General features: G+C 40.3%; 1 protein-coding gene across 3 annotated transcripts in view; it reads right to left on the reverse strand.

Annotated features, from left to right (window-relative positions):
• SPATA17 (spermatogenesis associated 17) overlaps window positions 1-26,587 on the reverse strand; it is a 146,336-nt gene that overhangs the window by 18,415 nt on the left and 101,334 nt on the right. For all 3 annotated transcript variants that reach the window (XM_073338910.1, XM_073338909.1, XM_073338912.1), the window contains one exon: window positions 19,046-19,181. In XM_073338910.1, the coding sequence (XP_073195011.1) occupies window positions 19,046-19,181 (136 nt within the window). The remainder of the gene's footprint in view (window positions 1-19,045; window positions 19,182-26,587) is intronic.

Genomic DNA, 26,587 nt, shown 5'->3' on the forward strand with positions numbered 1-26,587 from the left:
CTAGATGACCTATGATTCTGTGATTCTGTCTGCAATGGATACAAATAGTCTAGGAGATCTTCTATATGGTTAGGTCCTATCTAGACAGAAGGTTAGTGTCCTCCTGACAAGTAGGGTATGGAATATGGCTTCTTGACTAGTCTGGTGCTATTTTGGGGGAAAATGGGAGTTGAATGGTTTGATTAATATGAAATATGAAGGGATTAATATGAAATACCTTAGGCAAAATATTTTGGATATGTCCGTAGCATTTCTCTCTGATGAATATCATAAATGGAGGGTCTACCATTAAGGCCCCCAGTTCTCCCAACCTTTGCTACCAGGAAATCTGTCTTCATTGATAAATCTAATAAAGAATATGTAACTAGTGGCTCAAAACCATGTTTCGTAATGCAATTAAGTACTAGGTTCAAGTCTCAGCTCAGCATATGAACTCTGATTAGTGGGGAGACAGTTGATAAACCTCTTAGGAATCTTGCCAGAGTGGGGTGAGCGAAGAGTGAAAACCCTCCTATCGGTGTGTGAAAAGCTGTTGTTGCTGCTAAGTGAACCATAATGGAATTCAAGGAAAAGAGATGATTTTTCAGTTCTAACGCATAATTCTCCTGGGAAGAGAAGAGCAAGCTGGTGAAATCTGGCTGTTACACCAAAGATGATAATATTTCCCATTTCTGAAGGTATTTCTTGTCAGTTCTTGTCTACTATTTAATAAGATGTTTTGTACTTCTGAAAAATGGGTTATCTCTATTCCTGAGAACCACTGAGGAACCATGCTTGAAGTCTCAGAACCTGCAGCTTGGGGTAAAGTGTTCGACCAGCATTCTGAGTCAGTAGGCAAGGACTGATCGGAAGCCTTCACAAAGGATAGAGAGGGTGAGTCTGATCAAATAAGGATACTAGACCTGTCTTGGCCTCATTTGTGGAATCAATATGACTGGCTCAATCTTGTTTGATCTTGCTGAGAACCTTTAACAGTAATAGTGTTGGTGGATATGAATAGGAAAGTCCTTTTGTCTGTGAGATGAGGAACATGTCTCTGATACGTACACTTCATGCCAGGTGGAATTGGCAGCAACAAAGAGTCGGGTTTGATATCTAGAGGTTCCTCTTAACAGTACAAAACAGAACCGTCTCCAGCCCACACCCAATATGGGAAAATTAAAACCACCTCAGGCACCTCTAAGAGGCAGTACTTCCCCACTTGCAAGCCCGGAGTCTGTGTATAGCAAAGAAAACTTTTAATAAAAGGGAAAAGGAACCCAGCATTAATTTGGGAAAATACCACGACCATGGTTCGAATGCATATGACCATGAGCAAACATCCACCCCAGAGTATGTTAAGCAGCACCCTTTGCTTCAGTGTCTCACCTTGCAGTGTGACAGTCTGACAAACAAATGTTCCTTTAACACATCACTCCCCTCTCCCTCCACTGCAATGGGCTCACAGTTGCCGCCATTCACTCTGCATCACTGCCTGGTGCCACCACTGTGGGCTGCTGCACTGTCATCCGCTGTGCCATTGCTTCTCTGCTGCCACTTGCCTCTCTACTGCACTCTCTGCGATGCCGCGTCTTGAGGTCCCATCACTTAACTCAGCTCTCACTGATTTCAGCAATTAGTGGGAATCTCCCTGCTAGTGCAGGTAGCGCAGTCTGTTTCACTGAAATGCTGTCCCACACCAGGTCTAAGGCTTAGCACTTAGACCTGGTCATCAGTGATTTCAGCTCTAGAAATCACTAAACAAAACAAGGACTCTCAATTGAGTCTAATTAGTGCTGTCTTTAAGCAGAGTGGGGGAGATTAAAATGGTGTTCTAGGACTCCTTAGGCAGAGCCCACACCACCAGGCAGGAACACCTATCGCCACCCTCTCTCTCTTTCAATGTGATTTGGCATCCCTACCCACTGCTTAGCAAGTGAGATTCAGTTGAGGGGGACCCTAGCAGTCAGGGAAGGCTAAGTAGAGTTATGCTGTCCTTTACTCATACAATCAGGATAGCATTTCATTATCCCTACACTCAGTACTAAAATGAGTTGTAACCCAACACCAGCCAAAATTGATCACTTTGGCAAAGCAGGTCCCTCTGCTGAATTCCCAGGCAGGGTAGGTGTGTTTATGCAAATATAGTCTGTTCCTGAACTCTTTTCCTCAAGATCATCACTAAATGTCAGGGGGGAAACTCATTCAGACCCTGCTTACATCTGGATTGGGGATCAAGACCCCCTCTGGAGTGATACCTAATGAATTTTGCATTGGCTGTCCTGGCAAACAGATCAACCTCCACTAACCCCCGGGCTAAGACTAAATTGTGGAGGATTCTGGAGTTCAGTTCCTGTCTGTAATTTAAAAAGAAATGGCTGCTGAGGTCATCTGCCATGGTGTTCTGAATAGCTGGGAATGTAAAAGCTGAGATGACTATGTGGTAGGCTATGCACCAATTCCAGAGTTTATCGCTTTTGGAACAGAGAGATGGAAACGTGAGCCTTCCTGATGATTGATTTAATACATGCATGCCACGTTGTCTGTCCATCTTTACTGACTTAGATTTGATTAGTGGTAGAAGTGTAGGCAAGCAGTTTTGATGGCTCTCATTTCCGAAAGATTAATTGAGAAGCTGCTCTTGTAGTGACCAATTTCCCTGTACCTTATGAGGTCCCAGATGTGCCCTGCAACCCAAAAGTGAAGTGTCTGATATTATTGCTACCGTAGGAGGAATGGCTGAGAAGATGTAGTTGTAGCTGAAGGAGGTTTCTTTTTTTGAGCATCTTTGTCTCTTGGGCAGGGCTTCAGATGGTATACAATCTGTTGAACAGGGGTCTGATTCCTACTAAATCTCCTTTTATTTACAGGAGAGTAATCCCTAGGGATCACAGTGTGGCTCTCAAGTCCACCATGTGGAAAGATATATCTGTCAAGTCTGCAAAAAGCTTGTGACCATCAAAAGGGAAGTCTTCGACAGTACTCTAAAGCTCTCCTGGAAAGCCGAACACCTGTAGCCAATATGCTCTTCTCATGACCTCTGCACTGGAAATAGGCTATGCTGCGGTATCTGCCACATACAAGGAGGCCTGGCACAATGTCTTTGTTTGCTCTTCTGAACTGAAGTGTGGCTGCAGCATAGGATTTATGACCAAAAAGATCAAGCCTCTGGTGTTCCTTACGTAGGGGGGTCACTTTGAGTTATGCTGTCTGTCTTGTTCATTAACGGCCTCCACTATTAGGGAAAAAATAGAAACTCCAGTTCCCTAGCAGGAAAATAATACTTTTTATCCACCCTCTTGCAGGTAAGTGGTACGGTAGTGAAGTTTGCCATACCATCTTAGTGGGCTCCATAAAAGCTTTTTAACCAGAATGGCAATCTTTATAGATATCCAAGTATGGAAAATATCTTGGAGTTTATGGTGGACTTTCCGAACCTCCTCTAAGGGAATCTGCAGCATGTCAGCAATCCACTTCATCAGTTTCTGAAACTGCCTGGAGGCATCTGCCACAGAAGGTGGTGAGACACGACAGTTTCAAGTGGTGAGGAAGAAATATTAGTAAAAGGTGTCATGTCCTTATTAGCCTATGCCTCTTGCTCCTCAAAGGTCTCTTCTCTGGCATAAGTGGAAAGGGGGTTGAGCTAAATGGGCTTCTCTCTGTTCCCTCCAGTGTTGCAAGGACCTCAATGTGAATTCTTGGTGATAGAACGCCCACTGGTCCCAACAGGGCCACTGAGGGGGCCCAAATGGCATAGGTGGAGGCAGCCATCTGTTTTCCTTCTAGGTGTCTCATTTGAAGTCTATCCTCCTGTAATATGTCAGTATAGGAGCGAGAGAGGGAGGTTTTCTATAACAGGTAGAAGAACCTGCACCAAAATTTGACAGTCCTCTTCCACATACTCTAAGCGGGGAGATAGCTGTATCATTTGCAAAACAGATGAGGGCAAGTGTGGTACTCTAGGTCAGTGTTTCTCAACAACCGCTCTGTGGACTAGCACCAGTCCCTGAGATCTCCCAGACAGATTAGAAAGGCAGCAAGCTGGTCCCTGGAATCAAAAAGGTTGAGAAACACTGTTCTAGGTGATAGAGGGCTTGGTGACTGAGAGAATCTTGACATTGACAACCCCCCCAGTTAATAGAGGAGACTCCAGCTCAGAAGATATTATCAGATTATCAGGGTACCTAAACTCTCACTGTATTAACAGTATCAAAGTTTGGGCCGAGTGGTAACCTGTGGAGGATGGCTCTGGTACTGATATAGCTGGTACCGAGTGTTTGGTATGGGAGTGAGTTGGTGTTGGTTTCCTTGGTACTGTAGCTAGATGAGCGGTCTTTGGTGCCACTCATTTTCTATTTATCAGTACTGAGTGTTATTCAGGCACAGGCTTGGTTTTTTCAACCCTGTCTCTGTCGCTCTGGGTATGGGTATCTGAATTTGGTGCCAAGTCTCTCTTAGATGACTGACTCCTTTTCACTTTTGTGTACTGGCCTCACCTGGAGCCTGCATAGAGCTCATCTTTGGACCTAAGGGCTCCATAGCCTTCTTCTGAGATGGTGACTAGGAGCTCCTTGGAGATTTACTCCTTGCCTCCATCTGCTTAGAGGCAGATGTAGATGAAGACTTTGGTACCACAGATGTACTTGCTGCTCTGGTACCGCCTACCTCACTTCTGATCTCTGGTGACTAGCGGTATTGGGAGGTCGATGTAGAGAGGGTCATCTGCTCCTGGATCCCAAGCTGGACATAAAGCTTGTTCCATCATTAGGACTTTAAACTTAATTTCTCTGTTTTGGAGGGATCGACCCTTGAAGGAAGTGAGATCTTGCGCTCACTGGAGATACAAGTATTACTCAGATAGTAAAGGCACTCTTGAGTGCTGGGGAGTCTACCATTCCCAAGGAAAAACTAATGAAAATGTAACCCTTAGAAAGGGAAATCTCCTAAGTATATATCTATATGAATAACCTTTTTAAGAAAGAAAAACCTTTTTAAGAAAGGGGAACAGTTGTTCCGACAACTATAACACTATAAGGTAAGTAAATATAGGTAACTATCTGAGAAAAAAGCTGAATATTAGAGAAATGGCACACAGTAGATTCTGTCTCAGGCCAAATGCGGATGAGAAGGAACTGGGGGTGGTTCGCCTGTGCAGCCCCATATAGCCTTGGCAAGGGGCATGAGGATATGTGGGGCACATGCACGGGCTGAATGAACACTGCTACCAAAAATCTCTGATCAAAGGCACAGAGTGCAGTTGTATCCTGAAGTAGAGCACCCACAGAAACACTACTTGAAGAAACTTGATACTTGTCAAATATTATATCGCTGATGGTACAGTGTTCAGAAAAATGCAATATACTAGATGTGTTAGCACAAATTTAATTTCTGATTTTTAATATAAATAATAATAGCTTTTAATAAAGCTAAAATTATTTTCCCTTCTGATGTGATTTTGACGTGCATGTGTGCAGTAGTCTCCACAACCTCTGATACAAACACAAGTAGTTATAGTACCAAGCGCATAAATGTTTATTTCATTTTTAAGGTGGATAATGCACAGATTAAATTATATCCTCCAATGTGCATGTTGGATGACAGAATTTAGTCCTATGTATTTTTTAACATCTACACAGAACTCCCAAAGAAATACTGTATAGTAGAATGCCAATGCAGTAAATCAAAATTTTATAAATGAATAGGAACTGGGAATGTTTAAAAATTGTTATATGTTACTTTGTTCATTGACAGGCTAGTAGCTGTATGAGTTATATTGTAAAGCTTCCCATACGTCTCTGAAGACGTCAGTTTTGACCAGAGTGTTCAAATTCTTTAAATAGTAAGACATTTTGGTCTTCCTGCTGCCAAAGGCCTGGACATCTGCAAAAACTACAAATCACGCCAAACTATGTTGAATGATATATGGAGGGCTGCAATCCACTAGGAAATAAGCTAAGACCAACACATTCATTTCATTTAAGTCCTTTGGTGGGATTTGAACCATCTAGCCCACAAACCATGTCTCATATGATTGCAGTATACAGCCAGTCCACAGTAATAATGATTCATATACATATACGTATATATGCTTTATTGCTACCTTTAGCTGGATTAAAAGCAATATATCAAATTTTATATTTGTGCTCCTTTTATTAGCTTTCTACCACTTGATCAGCTGATAGAGGCAATAATGAAATGTTTTTTTATAAACTAGAGTTTGTAAGTCCTGTCCTGAGAATGTAATATTTCAAAAAACAGTCTAAGCTTTGGGGAAAAAACCAATTACAGAAACAGCATTAAAAATGCCAAGCACTGGGCAGAAGCAATTCTGGATCAGTTTAAAAAAGTGATTGATGAAACTCTAATCTGAGCTGAAGGAACAGTTTCACGACAAGCTGTGACCATTCCACACACTTCATTAGCCGCCATAATTAGCCTGGTGTTTCAATTTGTTAGAACTGGTGGGGACAATTTTACTCAGAATGCAAACATCAAAAAACAGGGTCCCTCAGACTTCAAAAGAGGCTGATGAGAGGCTTTTCTAGTCTTTGTTAACTAAAAGATTAATTACAGCTGATGGGAGGCTGTACTCTGATTGTCACTCTGTCTATGTGCATTACTTTTAGCATTAGAAGAAAGACATGGTTGACACTGCACTGCTCAATCAAGCAGCTTCACATGAGGGTACAAAGTCTGTTTTAATATGCAGAGCTTTTTATTGTTTGATTGACTTTTTCTTTCTTTTAGGTCTGAGTCTCTCACACCTACATAGTATTACTAACAAAACAGCAGGACATACAGTTGGTATACAGTGGCATTTAACACTTAGCTTTCATTCTTTCATATAACTACATCTCAGAGATCTGAACACGCCTCAAAGCCTTCTGACAGGAATTTTATTATTTGTTTCCTTCCTAATGGCCAAAATGTAGAACCCTGCCCAAACTGATTCACTGTAAAAAACAATGCTGCTAAAAGTATCATAATGCCTTTTCCAAGCTGTTCTAAGTAAAATCGGTCTCTTATATACTTATTTTCACTTTACTATCCTGATTCTTCGCTGCCTTGTGTCTTTTGTAGTCATTTAAACCTGTGTAAAGTGGGTTTAGTACAGGACTTCCCCACTCATTTACACTGGTGGTAACAATGACTACATAACGTATAAAACAGTGGAGAAGCCTTTTTGCAGACTCATGCAAACAGAAACTCTGAGGTACCTGGTCTTATATCTATCAAGGTGGATTCATTTAACCTGAGTTGGTGAAGAGTATACAGAAGTAAACTCTTCTCTCTAATGCAGAAGCTTTGAAATATATTCCAGAGTATAAACCCAGAGTGATTCTGCATTTAAAATTGTGTAAATGAGATTAGAGTCTGACTCATCATCTGTATTTCAAATGGAGGAGGGTACTTCCAGCTTATATCAAACTAATACCATGAGAGATAACAAGCAGCTACCTCCAAAAGTGTTGTCTCCAAAACTGATATAACGCCTTGTTAATCCAACTGAGTATAAATCATAAAAATATTCAAGCACAGTGCAGCAGCATCATATAGTAGTTTCTCTCTCAGGACAATATTTACTATTATACTTTGCCATCAGGTCAGGATGTGAGTGAGGGCTCTCAAGACTGCACAACGTAGCCAGAGAGTGTGCTGGCAAATCAGGCCCTGAGTTTTTAAGCCCACAGTCAATTTTGAAGTTGAAGATAGGGTACAGTAAATCCATAATGAAATAATATTTCTCATCCCTCTGGAAACTGGGTAACAACTTTCTCCTGGAAAATTTCTTCTTGAAAACAGGTATCAGGTTTTTTTGCCTATAATATTGTATGAATTATGGGAGAGCTCCTTATCTAATATAAAGTGATGCATCTCCATTGAAGTCAATGGAGCTAAACTGTGATTTACATCATCCGGGGATCTGGCCCTGTATCTTGAATGCTTTTCATTGAGCTACATTAATGACAACTCTATATGCCATGTATTTCCTACACAACTCAAAAGAGCTTTTTGACATCTTTCATTTCAATTCTATTTGCTTCGGAACATAATGGCAGATGAATGTCCTCTAAGACTATCTAGGCCTGAATCTGCAGCCACAGTGTATGCAGAACTCCCACAGACTTCAAAATAGAGCCAGGTTGACTTCAGTGACAATGTGACTTAAATTGACTTCAGTGGGAGCATCACACATGGGGCAGCTACAGGAATGAGCTCTAAATTTCCAAGAATATTGATTAATTAGTGCAAAACTGCATAGAAAATTCCATATAGATTCACATAGTCCCCTTGTCAGATAAGAAGAACTGTTGTTCCAACAGATTGAGAATCATTAAGATAGTGAATGCCCAGTTCTAATTGTATTTATTTATTTGCTTGTTGTTTATGGTTTATTTAATCTTCTTTTAAGGTGGAACTTCATCAACCAGTACAACTCCCAATTCAGTTGATAACCTTACATTACTTTTCTGGAGTGCTGGAGGGATTACAGGGTATACTCTATTTCCAAAGTAATTCTGTTTAAACAAAAGCTTTATAACATCTAAGAAATTTGCACAAGAAGAATTATTTGGGAAGTTAAAACATTCTTGCCCCTCGAGCTGTACTATAAGAAATGATGGACAAAGTTTGCTCTTATAAAAATACATGATTTTCTTTCTATGCCACTAACATGCAAGTTGCATTATTAAATGAAGAAGGTAGGCAAAGCAAGACATTTATCATCCAACAGACAAATGACACTGGATTGCTAGTTAGACAGTATAATAAGTACCATCTAATTTTCTCTTTAGAATCAATTTATTCTTCAAAGCCCTGGATCATCATCAAGGGACTGCATTTTCCCGCTGAGAAATTACAGAACTGAAAATCAGGTTTTATAAAATGTTCTACTAGTTGCTGACAAACCCTTTGCAAATAACCACTAGAGTGGATTGGATTAGAAAAGTGGTGACAGTGTCTTTTCTCATGCAAATAACTTTACTAAATGACTCGAATCTTCCCAGTTACTACTTTGTATTATTCTTTCAAACTTATTATTTTCTTAGAGTCACCAGTAACCTTCAACAGAAAATTGTTCCAGGCTTTCTTTTTAACCTTTCAGTTGGTCACACTGTCTTTTTTTACACTTGGTTAAATAATATCCTGAGATACGTTTTGTGGATTTTAATTTGCCTCACAATTTTAACCTTCCTTATGCACCTATGAAAATAACTTGACTGCCAGCCTATGGTTAATAATCTGGTTATCAGTCCATCATTTACATTACAGAATTTATTAAGAGCAGCATTTTCAAAGGCAGCCCCAGTAGGATGACCTCTAGGATCTTCTCAGAAAGAATAATCTATAACTCAAGAACATTTTCCCATGGGAACTCTAGTACCATTTGACTTAATGAAATCAGTGACAAAGTGGTCTTCAAGAGAAAGCATATTTCAGTAAACATGATGTAGTCTTCCAACCAGAAATCTGGGAAATCTCTGTTTATGCAAACTGTCAAGTATGTAAACCAATTGTTTTCTCCTCTGACTGAATGATGCAACATATGGTAATGAGAGATAGTAAATTACCATTGTTACCTATTGCTAACATTCAGCGTATCTTTCATGGTATTTCATGAGGATTGCTGTGACATTTGTCTGCCTTTTAAATATATGGTACACAAAAGTATATTACAGTATTTACTAAAAGGAAATACTATAATGGAAAGTTGTATACTAAGTAATATGTAAATCAAATTGACAGACTGCTTTGTGTGTTAACCCAATCAGATTGACAAGAGTTTACATTGCACTTCTCTTTAAGATACTTAAACCATTGGTGGAGGCTTTAGGTCCAGATCTATGGCTGTGGCTGAGATGCATATGATACAGGTCAGGAGAGGCATGCAAAAGTAGCTTTAAGGCAGTTTTATGTTTCCCTTATCCTGGGACCATTTGCCTACTAGGCTGCTCCCCGGCATAAATCAAAGCATCCTCAGGGCTGCTTTATTTTATCCTAGCTGTCCAGGGTCCCAAGGGCTGGGGATTGCTGGTGCATAGATAGTTGGTGCTCCTCCTGTGCTAATGGCTAGAGGTGTGGGTATTACAGGAGCTGCGTAGGCACGGGGAATCTTAAAAGTGACTCTTAAACTAGGGTGCATCAGAGGGTCTGACTCACAATGCTTATTTTGAAGGATAACACACAGCAGACAAAAATGTGGTCTACAGTGACTGTGAAAGATGGCTTTTCATAAATATCACAAACTTTACAATCAGGGCCAGATCATTGGTTTTGACTGAGCTGTGGTCAGGGCAAGAGGAAGAAAGGGGGCTGTAAGATCTTGGGGCCAGCTAAGGACTAATTAAGTCCAAGGCATAACTTGGAGCAGCTGAAGGGATGCTCTAAATTACACAAGTAACAATGGTCCCACAGGGATCTGTTCTTGGCTCTACATCATTTAACATTTTTTAATATTTTTAACATTTAATATTGCAGATGACATGGAAATTGAGAAAGTGAATCATAGAATATCAGGGTTGGAAGGGACCTCAGGAGGTCATCTAGTCCAATCCCCTGCTCAAAGCAGGACCAATCCCAAACTAAATCATCCCAGCCAGGGCTTTGTCAAACCTGACCTTAAAAACCTCTAAGGAAGGACATTCCACCACCTCCCTAAGTAACACATTCCAGTGCTTCACCACCCTCCTAGTGAAAAAGTTTTTCCTAATATCCAACCTAAACCTCCCTGACTGCAACTTGAGACCATTACTCCTTGTTCTGTCATCTGCTACCACTGAGAATAGTCTAGATCCATCCTCTTTGGAACCCCCTTTAGGTAGTTGAAAGCAGCTATCAAATCCCCCCTCATTCTTCTCTTCCGCAGACTAAACAATCCCAGTTCCCTCAGCCTCTCCTCATAAGTCATGTGTTCCAGTCCCCTAATCATTTTTGTTGCCCTCCGGTGGACGCTTTCCAATTTTTTCATATCCTTCTTGTAGTGTGGGGCCAAAACTGGACACAGTACTCCAGATGAGGCCTCACCAATGTCGAATAGAGGGGAACGATCATGTCCCTCAATCTGCCGGCAATGTCCCTACTTATACATTCCAAAATGCCATTGGCCTTGTTGGCAACAAGGGCACACTGTTGACTCATATCCAGCTTCTCATCCACTGAAATCCCTAGTTCCTTTTCTGCAGAACTGCTGCCGAGCCATTTGGTCCCTAGTCTGTAGCGGTGCATGGGATTCTTCCGTCCTAAGTTCAGGACTCTGCACTTGTCCTTGTTGAACCTCATCAGATTTCTTTTGGCCCAATCCTCTAATTTGTCTAGGGCCCTCTGTATCCTATCCCTACCCTCCAGCATATCTACCTCTCCTCCCAGTTTAGTGTCATCTGCAAACTTGCTGAGGGTGCAATCCACGCCATCCTTCAGATCATTTATGAAGATATTGAACAAAACTGGCCCCAGGACCAACCCTTGGGGCACTCCGCTTGATACCGGCTGCCAACTAGACATGGAGCCATTGATCACTACCCATTGAGCCTGATGATCTAGCCAGCTTTCTATCCACCTTATAATCTGTTACGAATTATACCTGAGAGGACACGCACACAACTGCTGCGAATTATACCTAATAGGACACGCACACAAATGCTATGAATTACATCTGGTAGGACATGCACACAAATGCTGCGAATTATACCTGATAGGTCACACACAGTTCGAATCTAGGCTGAGGCACATAAACAAACTCCACAACTGCAGAGTTCCCAAAAGACACTAAGTTTATTACGCTCGAGCGTGGTGCCCCCCTGCTAACCAGGAGGGGACCCCGAATACAGATTATACAAAGGTTATATACTTTTTAGCAAAGCATGTTGCCCTCGTGCATCAGAAACCTTAGCCAATAAACAAACCCTTTTCTTATCTACCACCTATCCCTGCTTGGTGCATTCCTTGTGCTAAACTAGTATGTTAATTACATAGCATGGTCCTAAAGCCATGCATTAGTAACTTTTATTATCAGGATGGGAGGCCTCACATCAAAGGCCAGGAGATAAGGAGTTTAGGGACTGACAAAAAACAGATAGTTGGAGTCAAGGCAGGCTGGAGACAAGGAGGAGGATTTTCACAGGAATGTAGTAGCTAAGGAACACGCCTTCTGGTGTATGATGTGCTTGTTTTTGGACAATGGTGGGCCCCAAACCAAAATGGAGTCACATATGCTAACTTTTCCTTAACAAATCCAAGTGGTAAATAATGAAGAGGAGAGAACACTGATTCAGAGCTATTTAGATCTCTTGTTTGACTGCAAGAAAATAAGTGTTTTAATATGGCTACATGTAAATGTGTACATCTAGGAACAAAGAATGTCGGCCATAATTATAGGATGGGGGACTCTATCCTGGGAAGAAGTGACTCTGAAAAAGATTTGGGGGTCGCAGTGGGTAATCAGCTGAACATGAGCTCCCAGTGTGATATTGTGGCCAAAAGGTTTAATTTGATCCTTTGATGCATAAACAGGAGAATCTCAAACAGAAGCAGAGATTATTTTATCTCTGCATTTGGCACTGGTGCAACCACTGCTGGAATACTGTGTAGATTTCTAGTGTCCACAATTCAAGAAGGATGTTGAAAAAATGAAGAGAATTCAGAGAAGAGTCACAAGAATGATTAAAGGATTAGAAAACATGTCTTATAGACTGAAGGAGCTCCATCTATTTAGCTTAATAATGAGAAGGTTAAGGGGTGACTTGATTGTAAAATGGTCTGTGATGGAGAATCCACAAAAACACTTGGTAAGTTGTTTCAATGGTTAATTACTCTCACTGTTAAAAATGCATGTCTTATTTTCAGTCTGAATTTATCTAGCTTTCACTTCCAGCCATTGGATTGTGTTATACCTTTCTTCGCTTGATTAAATATTTGTTCCCCATATAGGAACTGATAGACCGTAATCAAGATTGGATGTTTTTCTAAAAGACATGCTCTAGGAATTATTATGGGGAAGTTCTATGGCCTGCATTATAGAGGAGGTCAGATTAGAAGATCACAAGGGTCCCTTCTAGCCTTGGAAGAGCAGCATGATTTGGCAACAACCCTTTCCAACTCTGACATGTCCTCTATGTAGCAGTGGAGGCAGCTATGCTGACTATACCACCTAGTAATTCCCCTACACTACGGTAATTTCCAACTGCCCTGTTAGGCCAGCTTTTCAGCTGCCATACACTGGTTGCGAAATACAAAGCAGCTGAACTGGGCACCAAGAATCTGGCCCACAGAAACGTTACAAATGTCCCTTCTTCTGTGTTTGTAATTCATAGTGCTGTACAACAACCAGAGCATACCAGTAAATCTGGCCTTAAAAGTTTTTTTAAAAATTAAAATGATGTAATCATTCCACAAATCTTTAACTTATTAGAGATGTCACATGGTGCCATTCACTTTCTATTTATTGGGTAATCTTTGTATGATTTTTTTTTATAACTCAAACAAACAAAAAACAAATAGGAGATTCCCAGAAAAAAATGTTAAAAGGGAGTTAAGGTTGAGGGTAAGGTTATTGGTAAAAAATATTAAATGTATTTTGTAATTATCCCAAAATACAGGCATTACAAATCCAGATTATGTGGAGTTAAGGTTACATTTTGAAGAAATTCACAAATCATAAGGTTTGGAAATGCACAGTTATGGCACCTAAACAATCTTAACTCTGTCCCGTTAGTGACACCATGCAGTAACCATACAATTATGATTAATACATTTGTAGTTTTGGTCCCAGGCCTGATAAAACTGACTTTTAAAAACAAACATTTTTTCCTCGAAAGGACACTCTTTCCCCCCACCCCAGCAATGCTCCACGGACAGTGCTCTGCAGGTGCTAGGTATACATGGGGAAGGAGGAGGTAGATGTGGGTAGGTCAGAGGCTTGCACACTTCCTACCCCACAGAGATTTCCAGGCTGTATTGTATTTTCTGTTGGGACCTCTGGCCCAGATCTAGTCATGAATCTCCAGTTAGCCACTGTGGTAGCCTGTTGGAGCCAGAGCAGTTGCGGAGGCACAGAGCCTTCATGCAAATGGTCCTGGTGTTTTGTGAATCCATAGGGTTTGATGCCCAGTCGTTTGTTGTTAAAGAGAACAAATCCCAGCTCACTGGATCAATGCATGAGGAACTCTGCAATGGGATGCTCAGAGTGATTTTCTTCCTGAGTCCCCTCGTGCAAACTTTTCTGTGGCAATCCAATCCATGCTCAGGAGTGTGTTCTACAGCGTGGTGCTGTGCCTAGTAACAAGGCCAGGATATTTGGGCAAAGAATTTGCTTTTAAAAACGAAATGTAGTCCTCGTGTAAACAAGTGTTATTACATACACTATGATACATACACATTATACAAACTCACATCTGCAGTACAAATACACTTTTATTTGGGTATGCGTATATATATAATGTATGTATATACGTGGTGTGTATATATAGTTAGTGTAGACTTTTGTTCACATACTTGTGCATTTCTTTACAAGCTCAGATGAAGGCAATCATTATCATGGAAAATTAAAAAAAAAAATCCTGTCTCTGATGAATTGTTAATGACTGTATCTACCCTGGCAAAATTTGGATCTGTAACTCTACAATGATGGCAAAAATGATGGAAACTGTAGTGTATACAATGCACAGGAATATTTACCACATGCTCTGCAGGTTACACAACACAGTGATAAAAATGCCTGTGTCCTGTCTACAATACAGCTTCCAGTGCTGCAACTGTCAGTGGAGCTGTACTGGGGGTGAATTACATATCCTGTTTTTTCCTAGCATAGGCAATGCCATAGCAATCAGAAACACTTTTAATTTGATATTTGATTAATGCAGGCTGTACTCATAAGATATTTCCCCTTGAAAATATCTAATTATTTAATTATTTGCTGTTATTAATGGAATGAAACCATTCAAAACAAACAGCTAGAGTGGCTGTTTTGCAGCAAGCTCATAATCATCAATTCATATATGTAGAAACCTTCCTAAAATTATATTAAGCTGTCCTGTTGAACTTGAAAGGCATATTTTATCCCAATCAATGCATAAAAGTAAAATTATCTATAACTAAGGCATGTTTCTCTGCTGTACAGTTCAGCTGTAATGATCCCCACACACTGCACTTGCACATCAATTATGATAATCATAATCACGGTCGTTAAGCCGAATGTTCATTATTATCAGGATGCTGGTGACAGCAGATTCAATCATCGGGTGCAATGGGCAGGCAGTCACAGTCCCACCCAAGTTTCTGCAGACAGCGTTGTGCCACATTAAGCCTATGATGTGTTCCACATCCCACTCTATTCCAAAAGCTGTAGACGGTAAAGGTCAACTTTATGTTCTGTGCAATATGCTTAGGTTCTCTAAATTAATTCTTTGGAGCACTTGGATATTTTATGCTTTGTAGATAATAAAATTGTATTTAGGGCCAAAATGCATGTGCAAATAATGAAACAGTGCTGCAGCCATGTTGTAATTCACCTATAATAAGGCATATGAGGAAAGATTCTATCAACAAGGAAATCTTAAAATGTCACTTCCTGAATTTCCCGAACAAGGAAAACATTAAATGATGCCATTAGAGTCAGTTATCTAAAATGCATATGCAAACTAATTCCAATTTGGATTAAAAGCTGTAGGATAGCATTTCTGCTTCAGTAAATATGAACATGTGAGTGTTTTGACAACAAAAAAATTATAGTTAGTATATTTGATTCCCAGACTGTCCAACTACATGAGACCTATCATTATAGATTAAACTCATGGTGATTGGTAGGTTCTTAATACTAAAACTGCACACTTAATATAAATATGGTCTAAGGTATTCCAAAGCATTTGAAAATAAATAAATGAATAAAAATAAAAATAAATGAAAACAAAAAATAAGGCTTTAGAAGTGTGTTGTTAAAAAAGAAGTCATAAAATTATTTATCAGTTTTTACAAATGTGGAAACCAAAATCAAGTACAGTAGTTATCATAACAGTTGCAATATTTCTCTTTACCTATTTGTATGCTTTCAGTGAAAAATGTAAATACAACACTATTTTTTCCCTTTACTTGGTGATGTCTTTGAAATGGTCATAGAATATGATAACAGTTTGGAGATCATTACTAAGTAGAAATAAAACGTTTACGTTCTCGCATTCACGAACAGCTGCTATGATGTTCTGAGAAAGGATGTGCTATACCCCATCTTGTTTATTCAAGAGGAAATATAGTAAACCAATATTCACCTAATTGATATCCTATTAAGGAAAGAATAAACAAGTAGTTATATAGTCAGATTCAAATCTTTTTGTGATTTTTTAAAAATTAACAGTATACACAAACCTGTGTATAAGTCTGAGCAATTTATAATTAAATATGATGTACCCATAAAACACAAGGAAGCTAGCTTTTCAACAGATAATTTGGAACAGGCTCAACATATTTTCCATTAACACTTGAAGAGGCCACTCACCATCAAGGTGATTTCTTGGGAGGACTCGGTGCAAGAATTTGTAGCCTTGCCCTGTCGTTGGCGATCACATTTCAAGAAAAATAGTATTTTTCCTTTCCCAATGCACTACTGCAGTGATAGGCTGAATGCATATCGTAGCAGGGCTATCATCCACTCAGATTGTCATATAAATTGTATTTATATACAAAGTTTGACACATTTCAAGTAGGAAAATCAGTTAAGTGCTAAACGGGAGTAACAGATTCTGAGATGAAAGATCCTTAGGCTTTCGACAGCATTAAGGTGTTTGCCATTTTGTTAAGTCTCTTCCACAGCATTTCCTGCATATATGCTTATCTTGTGTACAGTATAGTTATGCACAACATAATCATATATTCAAGAAATAAATTTGTAGATCACTTAAAGTGGTGCTTAAAAAGAGTTTCTCTTTTAAAGGGAGTGATTATGAAAATCTGATCTGAGGTCTTTTTTGATAGGGCCTCTTTCCCTAAAAAAGTGGTGAGGAATGGAGATTTTTAGACTCTTTCCTGATGATAATGACCAGTAAAAGCAGCAGGTAGGTCAAGAAACTGCTCTTCTTTCCTATTAGCTCTCTGTGTTTGTAAGTGCCTCCTAATTGAAGCTTCATATTGATTTAGAATTGGTAGTTGGAAGGCTAGATGTCATATTGGGTTAATGGATATAGCTGTTCACCTCTAGAGATTTAGGTTGAAAACTGTCTAAGATCACAAGTAAAAATGAGTTTGGTGGTCTCAGTTAAGTTTCTAGCTTATATGATGTACATTATCAAGAAATGCCCAGGATTGGAAAAACAGAATTGTTGCTGGTCTGACTTGAGGAATATCAGCAAAAAATGTTTGGAGAAGCTTTTCTATAACCTACTTACACTATGTCTGCTGGCTTCAAACAATGCTACTTGTAACTCATTTTGTTTTAACTAAATCCAGCCCCCTCCCCTTTTGTTTGTTTGTGAAAGAAGGTTCAATTATTGGCCTATGTGCATTTAACTGCAATGCAGTTTAATAGAAATTATTATGTTCAAATACCAAAGTCTTACTCTGCTGACTGTAAAAGTTGGGAAAAGAACTGCTTTTTGCTTATTAATGATCTTAATTTCCAAATCAGACATCTGGTGGAAAACACAAAAACTAATATAGATGTGAGAAACCTTATTTAAAAAATCAAGAATTTGTTTTTCCTTTTTACTCTCACTCTTATGTTCAGTACCAAGTTGAAATGTTTGTACGGATAATTGTTTTAAAACTGGAGAGATGGCAGGGGAGAGAGAGCAAGCATATCCTTAACGGACTGAAGGCTAGCTAGCTACAGTATTATCACTGTAGCTGTAGACAAAAGAGGAATATGATTCTTTCTTTAGAGAAGCTTTGCTGGAGTAGAGGAGAAAAGCAACAAAAAAATTCTGGCTTCTTTTCTCTTAGCAACATATTGACATAGGAGACAGATTTTGTAGACTTGGGTGTACACTTACAGGGAAAACATGCTTGAAAACTGTGATTAAACATGTCTTAACACAGTTACTACTGACACTATTTAAAGAGCTGATACGAACATCCAGTACTGTTAGAACATTAAAAAAAAATTTCTAATTCATTTTAATTGCATCCTCACTGACCCTCTAAACTGTTTAAATGTCCAGAAGACCGATAATCCTCACCCAGGATACAAAGAAGTCCTGTTAACAAGAATCAGCCCCTGGTTTAGCAGGAATTGGTGTGTGATAACTTTGTTTTCTTTCATCCACTTTAATCTAAGTCCACTGGGAGGTTACATAAATTCAGAATCCTTTGCTTCCCAAAACTTACAAGAACTTACAAAACAGCCAAGAAGCAATTGTTCAATTGTCTTTTTTCCATTTCATGCTTTGTGACTGATGCTCTACATGACTGAAGCTTTTAAACTTTTGACAACCTAGCCTGTATTGAATTCCTTCCGTTGAACTTATATATACACTGTTAAAAGTTTTGAGAAACATCACATCCTATCATGTTAGGAATTAGAAAGACTTGAGATGGTTTTTGACAAATTAGAGAATGATGAAAATATCTTATGGTAACTATAGCTCTTCGCTCATTTTTAAAACTGAGCAGAAAATGGAAGAAGAAAAGCATTGGTTAATATTTCCATTTTTTGTTGAGATTTTCAGTAGTATTCACTTATGTGTTTCATATTTATTCTTCTACCAGATCAGAAAAAGCAGTACATAAAACAGGATATCTTTTGCACATACTGCAAGTAATGTGGCATTTATCAGAAGCATATTCCCCCCAATAACTTTAGGTCCTTATTCCATAAAGTGCAAAGCACCAGCTGGGGGGTGCTGAGTGCCCTTAACTTCAGTTGACTTCAAAGAGAGTTGAAGAAGCTCAGAATCTTGTAGAATCTGACCTTTAAAGATTACAATCCATTATACTACTTGAAGTCCTGAATCCGTGCCCATCAGAGTTATTGGAAATGTTCCCATTGAATTCAATGAACTTTGGACCAGGCCCAATGCTTTCTGATTTTAATAAAATAACAATCGAAAAAATTATCACTTTGCTTCATATTACAGTGACTCACCTTGTTTGCTACCCATTTCTCATGGTGTTCTTCTCGGAAATGTTTGATTCCATAAGTCATTTGGCCATATTTACTTGATGTATGAATTAATGGGTCATACTCCTGTTTTTTATGACATGAAGAAAATGGCAAAAATCTGAAAGATAAAAATATTTGCATATTTATTACTACTCTACTATGGTTGCAGTAGGTAGTATTTTAAATCAGAGGTATAAATGCTGTGAGATATGAGCAGAACATATACCCAACAAACTTTCCATTAACTTGTTTATGTCCTCCTCTCAGTGTTGCCATAGAGCTAATGCATTTTCTCTCCCAAGCTCTCCACTTTTTTAAAGAAGTGGTGCCACATTAGAGAATCATACAGTTATGATATGATGGAATGGAAACTTTTATGTGAAGATGTAACTTTGGTTCATTTGCATACCCAGGTGATTGCTTGGCTATTTACCAACCACTGTATTTAAACTGTAACTTATTTTAGAAATTACATCCCAAACCCTGAGGGCCCAATTCAGCTACTCTTACTCACTCTGAGTAGTAACATGCTACACTAATAGTCACATTAATTACAATGTATTTGTAGACCATAGATTTAAAAAAATGTCTGTTGCTTTTGATAAAATCACCAATGGTGTACCTTAATCACAAGATTGCTTAATTGTATTGAACAGTAATAGTTAAAGGCATAATTCTGCCACCATTAATAATATTGAGGGGAACTCCCTGATAGGGGAGCCATGCTGCCAGTGCCTGGGGCTACAAGGGGCACAAGTCTGACATGGAGGGAGAGGGCTTTAATATAGATGGCCCTAACCTCCCATGGGTGTTTGCAGGTGTTCTAGACAGGTCCCATCTATTGCGGAGAGGCATGTGGTAAGGGGCACCTCACAAAGATTTCCTATTCCTAAGCCCACTGCCATACATTTCATCATAGGAGCAGATGATCTGGTACAGATTTATCACATTTTAATATAGATTAAAATCCTATGAGATATGCCATTGCTGGTGTTCTGAAAAGCAGCAGGTATTCTTTATTCTATGTTATGGTAGTTAAGTGATTAGATGGCTAGAATTAAAAGTATGTGTTTCAGATGTTTAGAACATTATTTTGCCTGAGCTGTCATGAGGATAGCGTAGCTAATTTTAAAAATTCTAAAAGAAAGGTGGGAGCTTATTTGAAGGCCACACTCCCCATGAGATTTGGGTTGTTAAACAAGGATTTTGATAAAGATGGGATGTGACCAACTTGTCTCAGCAGCACCTCCTTGTGGCCCAGCAGGGTACGACTCACCCGACTGTGGTTCCCCAACAGTTGGGTGTTACCCCTCACAGATCCAGTGCTGAGGTGCCTTAATTTTCTGGCTATTGTACACCTGAGTCCTACCCCTTCCAGGGTATTAAAGTCCAAAACAAAAAAAAGGAAAACAGTGAACTTATAAATCAGGGTTGTCCATGGATTTGTCAGCTGGACCCCACCGTACTGCTCCGAGCTTGTCTCTGTGCAGCTAGCTCCTTTTTATCAGCCTTCCTGGGCCTATTAATTCCATCCACTAAATGATTCATCCATAAAATAAGCTTCCTCAGGCTCTGGGCTGGAACCAGCCTTCCCTCATCAAGGAAGTAGCAGAGCCCTGCTCTCCTTACTGGTCAGCCCTGAACTGGACTAGGTCTTCTTTTCACTCCCCCTTCACTTCTGACATTGGCTAACGGTGTAGTGAGGTGGGGTCAGCTGGATCCACAGGCTCTCCTTAGACTTCTCCTTGCCAGGGAGGGGCCGGTCTGCCCCTCACACACTGTTCCCCCCACTGCCAGCTCCTCTCCCATACCAGCTCCCTTCCATCCTGAAACAAAAAGTCGGCATTTCAATCCTAGCCCTCTGCTGGATCTGAAATGGGTGCCATCTCATGAGTACCATCTCATGAGTCAGGGGCTGGTGTCTTTCATGGTCTGTGTACAGGATGAACTTATTGCTAGGAGGTAGTATGTGAGTGCCTTCATGGCCCATTTCACAACTAAGCCCTCTTTTCTATCATGGTGAGTAGGCTTTTTCTCTTGGGAACAATTTTTGGCTTATGTAGAGGACAGGATATGTATTAGCAAGGAGTGTTGCAAGCAAGACACGAGAAGTAATTCTTCCACTCTACTCCACTCTGATTAGGCCTCAGCTGGAGTATTTTGTCCAGTTCTGGGCATCACCTTTCAGGAAGGATGTGGACAAATTGGAGAGTCCAGAGAAGAGCAACAAAAATTATTAAAGGTCTAGAAAACATGACCTATGAGGGAAGACTGATAAAATTGGGTTTGTTTAGTCTCGAAAAGAGAAGACTGAGAGGGGACATGATAACAGTTTTCAAGTATGTAAAAGGTTGTTACAAGGAGGAGGAAGAAAAATTGTTTTCCTTAACCTCTGAGGATAGGACAAGAAGCAATGGGCTTAAATTTCAGCAAGGGAGCTTTAGGTTGGACATTAGGAAAAAATTCCTAACTGTCAGGGTGGTTAAGCACTGGAATAAATTGCCTAGGGAGGTTGTGGAATCTCCATCATTGGAGATTTTTAACAGCAGGTTAGACAAACACCTGTCAGGAGTGGTCTAGATAATGAGTCCTGCCACGAGTGCAGGGAACTGGATGAGATGACCTCTCCAGGTCCCTTCCAGTTCTATGATTCTATGTCCTGCTGTTGATTGCCTGGGACAAGACTGCTCCCAACCTGACTTTGGAGGAATCAATCCGTAGAAGAAATTCCTTCTTGAAATCTGGGCTGTATGAGGTGAGCTCTCTGCAGAGGTGAGCATTTAGGATCTGAAAGGATTTCTTACAGCCTTCCATCCTGTGAGAAAGCCAATACATCTTTTTTGAGCTACTGTCTTTGAGCAGATTGGTGAGGGAGGCCACAATGGATAAGAATCCCAGTACAAATCAGCAGTAGTATCCTGTCATTCCCAGAAACCTGTGCACCTGCTTCTTTGAAGTTATAGTAGGGCAGGTCCTTAAGGCCTGGACCTTGTCCACCAGAGGTTGTACCTGACCCTTCAGGTAGGTTGTCTCATCTTTGCATATGCCACATTTGGCAGGGTTTGCCATTAGTCTGGCACTGGAATACAGCAGCTATCTGTGTCAGGTGATCCTCTCAGTGCCAGCTACTGATCACAACACCATTGAGGTAGGCAGTGGCACAACTACTGTGGGGCTGAAGAACTTGACCTATTAACCATTGAAAAGTTGCTGGAGCCTTTTGTAAGCCAAATGGCATAGTCCAGAACTGATAAAGCCAAAAGGATGGCATAGCCCATTTTTTCTCAAGAGTTTGGCATGAATGGAATTTGCCAGTATCCTTTGGTAAGATCCAGGGTGGTAATATTTGGTTCAGCTGGTCTAGCAGCTCATGAACACACAGCATGGGTTATGCATCAACCTTTGATATGGCATTGACTCTTCTAAAGTCAGAGCAAAATCAGCTGGTCCCGTCTGGCTTAGGGACCAATGCAATTGGACTTCTCCAGTTGTTATAGGATTCCTAAAGTCCTTCATTATTAATATTTACTGATTTTTTTCTTGAAAAATTCCTGGGTTTTTGAAAAAGCCAGTATTTGGGTTTAACCAATTTTAATGTGGACTTTGGCCATTTTTCATAGAGGAAGCCATACTGAAGGGCCAGCAGTGGGAGCAGGGGGCTCTGTCTGGCAATGGCTCCAGTGCTCACAGGGTGCAGCGTTTCACTCCCCTCCTGACTCCTGCCCTTCAGGTCCCCTTCCATTCATTCTGTGTAGTGCGGGAGTGAGATGGGCAGGGAGTTGGGTCCTAACAGCTGAGACAGCCCACTGCTGCAGCGACAGGCCCATAGGGAGGGGAAGGCTGCACTCTGAGAACTGGCTCCCTTGCTGGACAGAGTCCCCTCGCCACCTCAGCCTTTCAGCACAGGAGTGGTCTTAGCTGCCAGGACCTGGCTCCTTGCCCATCTTACTCCCCCACTGCAGCTGGACAAAGCCTGCTGGACAAAGCCTGCAGTGGGAAGAGGATGGGGCTGTGCTGAAGGGCTGGGATCCAGGGGGACTCTGTCTGGCAGGGGGACATGCACTTACAGGTGCAGCTTTCTGTTCCCCATGTAGTCCTGGTCATTCAGCATGCCCGTTTGCTTCCTCTGCATGGGGACGGGGGGAGTAAGCCGGACAGGGAGTGGAAGACTTCCTCACCTCCCACATGGTGAGTGCCCCTCCCTTGGCCTCTGTGATTACCAGGCACCACCCCTCCCCCATGCTTACTACCCTTCATTTTCCATTTATATCAATTTTCTCCTGTTTTTAAACTTTTAATAAATCCCAATATATTTCCAGGAAAATAAAATAAATAAATAACTGATAACAAAGGGCCTTAGGGATTCCTAAATTTCTCTCTGGGTCCAACATAGATTGTAATTTTTGCTTCATGGGTTTGCTCATCTTCTGGGAAAGTGGCTGCAGGTTTTCCCTTACTTCCTGCCACATCCAAACTGAGCCAGGACACCAGGTGAGATGGGTTTGTCCAGGCTGGCCTGTTCCTCCTACATTTCTTGTATTAAGACCAGAATCCTTCTGTGGTTGCCTCCCGTTCAACAGTTCAAACGGGAAGAAGCCTGTAGATGACTGCAGCACCTCCCACACCACAAATGAGAGGGCTGAAGGGAGGCGACTTCAGGACTCTGACTTCCCCAGCCAGATTTCTCATTCACTGGAGCTGATCCTTTGGCTCCACAGTGTCCCTCTCTGAATGTCACTGTAGCAGTCCTAAATGTCATATAGTTATCCAGTAGCTGGATGGTGTCTGCCATTGTCATGGGCCAGTGACATAGAACCCAATCTTTTCCCCTGGTGGGGAATATCAGCGTTATTTGTTCAAGCAGAATGATTTCTGCTATTTGAATCCCTGTCTCTGTCTGAAATATGAGTCACTGGCAACACCAGTGTTGCAGTTTCTGTGTCACCATGCAGGGACAGGCACCTGGAGGATATCGCTTCTCCCAAAATCAATGAAGGAACGTTGCCTGCACGATATCCAATATGTCAAAATGGTTGCTTTGACTTGTACATAATCTTGTGATGTCACTGAGTCTAACCCACATTAGGCTGCTTGCATTGTCTGGTCGAGAACCACCTGCTCAAGTGTTTTGAGAAAGATCTCTGGATCATCTTCAGGTCCCATCTTTGGTAGTCTTCTGGTACCGGGGCTCCTGCCAGATCTGTGCCACTAGGCCCAGCCATTGTGGGTGGCCACAGTATGGTCACAATCTGTTGCATTAGCTTTTATTGCTTCTGGGCAGTTATTAGCTGCTGCTGCTGCTTGGTGGTCAACTGCTGGAGGAATTGCTGTTGCTGCTGTTGGCATTGAGCATTCTGTTCTGCCATCCAGTAGTTGTTCCACATCCATACTACGGAGGAGGAATTTTTTTCTGGTGTTTGGGCGGGGGCGGTGGTGGTTGTTGGGGTTTTGTTTTTTAAGTCCTGACCTGCTCCCCGTCATGGGGGCTAGATCGTGCCTGCATTCAATATCAAATTTGTAACCAGGTTGTCTCAGTGGCACCCCTTTATGCCCTCGCAAGGGCATGTTTAGCCTGCTGCGGGTCTCAGATGGTCGGGTGTCACTCCTTACAAGTCCAGTATCATGGTGCCTTAGCTTTCTTGCCTCTTCTCAGGCTTTGGAGTCCAAAACAAAAAAGGGAAAACAGTAAAGCTAAAAATTTAGGTCATTTGTGGATTCATCAGCAGGATCCCACCCTACTGCTCCAGACTTGTCTCCCTGTGTTTTGTTCCTTTTTATTGAGACCTAGTCATCCTATCCTCCAAATGGCTCAGGCTCTGGACTGGAACCAGGCTTCTCTCACTTAGGAAGTAGCAAAGCTCTGCTCTCTATACTGGTCAGCCCATCACATGGCAATAAAACCATTACTTCTGTCTATGGATTGCTAAATGGGTTTTTAAAAATCATTTATTGGGGGAAATCAATATTTTAGCAACTGTAAATTTTATCAGTGAACCTTCCATCCACTCTCCCCTTCAGAAAAAGAAAGTCTGAATATCTCACTAGTATCCATCCAGTATCCCAACCAAATGTTATATAAAATTAACAAAACAAAAACACAGAGGTAACAGAGCTTTAAATAATACAAAGCTACAGAAGTATGTGTACGCTCATGGGACAGGTAGCTCTCATATAAGACAGATTATGGTACTTGTAATGTTAATTTGCACATGGGATGGACATCACATGCACAAAAAATTAATGTGGCCCCAGTGTCCCAGAGTATACAGAGAAGGTGCTGAGAGCCGGCTGCTCCACTTACACATTTTTTTATCACTTCTGAATTGCATTTTAATAGTACATTTTTCTTTTGTTCAGACATGAAAGAAAATTGGCTTTCTCAAGGGATTGGATGGCTGAGAAGACAAGGCTAGCAGTTTAGGGATTTGCCCATATATGCATGGAATTTAGTTTATCCATAACATTCATAATTCACTATGAATACAGTGTTTGTAATGCCTATATACTAAACAGATTAAAATTTTTTGTAAAATATCATTTATTGAGAAAAATGGAAGATAAACTAAATGAAAATCATGATGTGCACAGTTTACAATCTTAAGTTATAACCCTATATACAGAGCTTTTAAAAGATCATCATTTCAATTTAGATCACTGTTCAATCCTCCCCTTCTTTTTGCAAATAGTCTCTCAGAATAACCCAAATTCTATGTATCTTGATGTAGAGATCAAACAATATTCTGATTATGTAAGAAATGATACACAATAGAACATGTATGTGGTTTAGTATCATAAATGCATATTTCATGTGCTGTGTTCTACTGAATATCTTAAACCAGATAAGTGCATCATATACTGTTGTGTGTGACATTAACTGCACACTCTGGATTATGTCTCTCTACTTGGAAATGATTAATAACATATTTATTAGTTTTTGAGTAATAATAGAGACTTTAAAAATTGTAGATAGATAGAACGGCATAAAATAAACTGTTGCTTTCATTGTTTTCCTTATGTCCCCAATTCTGTAGTCAGATCCATGAGGATGGCTCCTTACACCTATGTCGATCAGAATGATCTATATTTGCAAAATTGAAGTCCTCCTACATCCAGCAAGAATCTCTGATATTCATTGTATATTCATTTCAATAAAGAATGTGTTTTTAAAATACTATATTAGTATTAAAATAGAGTAGAATGACTGAAGTATATCATGGAAATCATACAAAGGACATTCTACCTTCATAGCAGAACTTAGAACAAAAAAGTACAGCAAACAGCAATAATATTGCAATATAGACTGATATAGAGATTTGTAGCTTCATGTATACATTTAACATAGCTTCTCTCAAAATTAGCAATTATTTATATTCTGAACTTGGTAGAAAAGGGGAGTGGTTAGAGAAGAAGAGGAAAACATCCAGAGAAAATTAAATCCAGACAGAGATATCAATGTTGTTAGTTAAGTGCACAAGTTTAGATTTAATAGGTCTATTCAAGCAAAGATCTGAAGAGCTCATTCTG

Source organism: Lepidochelys kempii, chromosome 3 (genome assembly GCF_965140265.1).
Source record: "Lepidochelys kempii isolate rLepKem1 chromosome 3, rLepKem1.hap2, whole genome shotgun sequence".
NCBI classification, from domain to species: domain Eukaryota; kingdom Metazoa; phylum Chordata; order Testudines; family Cheloniidae; genus Lepidochelys; species Lepidochelys kempii.